General features: G+C 33.7%; 1 protein-coding gene across 1 annotated transcript in view; it reads left to right on the forward strand.

The window, feature by feature from the left end:
- Positions 1-602: 602 nt before the first annotated feature.
- Positions 603-2,130, forward strand: part of HELRODRAFT_177694 (hypothetical protein) — a gene marked incomplete at both ends in the record, with an annotated part of 3,497 nt that continues 1,969 nt past the window's right edge. Inside the window, one exon of the mRNA XM_009025857.1 lies at positions 603-665. Within this exon, the coding sequence (XP_009024105.1) occupies positions 603-665 (63 nt within the window). The remainder of the gene's footprint in view (positions 666-2,130) is intronic.

The raw sequence follows: 2,130 nt of genomic DNA on the forward strand, positions 1-2,130 counted from the left end.
TGTGTATAGGCATGTGTGTGTGTATAGGCATGTGTGTGTGCGTGCGTGTGTGTGTATGTGCGTGTGTGTGTTCTATTATTTTGCATTTTCTCTTCTTTTAAACTAACTTTTTTGAATGTGGCTTTAACACACAAATACACACGTGCATAATTATTCATACACACAGACACACACACACACACGCACGCACGCACGTATACAATACATATATACACATAAGGAAAATTGAAAAGACAAACTTTAAATTGACTAGAGCCAACAGTTCTGTAGAATTCATACAATACTGTAAAAAATATGGTCGCCAGTTAAACATTCACATATTTATTGATGTGGGTCATACAAGATGCATTAAAGTATCCCACTAAAATGTTTCAATGCGATTAAACTCATTACTAGCATTGTTCACGTATTAATGCATGTGGATGTGTTTTTGTACATGCGTGTGTGTTGTGTGTGCGTGAGTGTGTTGTGTGTGTGTGTGTTGTATATGTGTGTGTGTGTGTGTGAGCATTCATTAGCGTGCAATATGCAGTGATTTATGCTGTGCAAACAATGAGTTGACAACTGGTAAACATATGAAATTGCACGTTTTGTGGTTTACGATGCTGCTGCTGCTGATGATGATGATGATGTGGATGCTGTTGTTGTTGTTGCTGTTGTTGTTGGTGATAATGATATTGCGGTTGATGAAGAAAAAGATGATGACGACGACGACGATGATGATGACAAAGATGATGACAAAGATGATGATGTTGCGGTTAATGATGATGATGATGATCGAGCTAATTAGAGGTCCAATTAACAGTAAGACAGTTTGTTTCTTCAGAAATAGTCACAAAGAGAATAAACAACTCTTTCTATAATTGTTTCACATTCATAATAATTTAATAATAATAATAATAATTATTAATATTATTGTTATTTTTATTTTATTATAACTATAATTATTGCGAATTCTTTTGACAAGGGTTGCGTATTTGTAATCGTCTTCTAAGGACTCTCACGTGAACCATGGCCATTAAAGATTCTTTGTTTCATTTGTTTTGCGTTGTGTTGTTTATGTGTGTTTGTTTGTTTGTGTGTGTTTGTTTGTAAGCGTGTGTGTGTTTGTACGTGTTTGTAAATGTGTGTGTGTGTTTGTACGTGTTTGTAAATGTGTTTGAGTGTGTGTATATATTTGTTTGTTTTTTAAGAAAGAAAGTTTAAACTGAACACGAGATTGAGAATAAGAATGACAGGGGTTTTAAAAAAGATTGATAGAGAAAGAGAGAGAGAAAGAGAGAGAGAGAGAAAGAAAGACAGAAAGAGAGAGGTAAATAAATGAGAGATTGACAGAGAGAAGAAATTTAAAAAAAAATGAAACCATGATAAATGACTTAATTGAGTAGAAGAGTAACCGTAGGAGAATGATTGGAAGGGACTTGCAATTGCACTGTGATATATGGAACTGATGAGGAAAAATTTTTAAAAATTCGAATGAATGAATAAATGAATGAATGAACGAACGAACGAACAAATGAACGAACGAACAAATGAACGAACGAATGAATTAATTTACGAATAAACTAACAAACAAACGAATCAAAAGAACGGAAACGAGCTGGTGCACTAGCCAAACGAATGAACAAACAGACAAACGAACCGATGAATGATCGTTTCAATAAACAAATAAAAGAATACCAAAATGAATGAATAAAAGAACAAACAAATGAACGAAATAAAAGAATGATGTTTTTTTAAATCATTCACGCCTTATAAATTATTTTACGTTTGCTGGTTTGCTAGTTTGTATGCAGTTGGTAGAAGGGACCTCTAAATCTTCCGAAGAAAAACACTGTTGTTGTTGTTGTTGTTGATGATGATGATGATGATTGTGGATTGTTTGTGATGATGATCGTGGCGATGATAATGTTGTTGTTGATGATGATGAGGATTGTTTGTGATGATGATGATTGTGGCGATGATAATGTTGTTGTTGTTGTTGATGATGATGTTGATGTTGATGTTGTTGTTGTGATTAAGATGATGGTGGGGCTAATGTTTACAAAATTGACAATTAAAATGATGAAGATTATGATGATGATGTTGATGACGATGATGATGGTGATGATAGTGATAAGATTGAATGAT

The sequence above is a fragment of the Helobdella robusta genome (genome assembly GCF_000326865.2).
Source record: "Helobdella robusta unplaced genomic scaffold HELROscaffold_44, whole genome shotgun sequence".
Lineage (NCBI taxonomy): Eukaryota > Metazoa > Annelida > Clitellata > Rhynchobdellida > Glossiphoniidae > Helobdella > Helobdella robusta.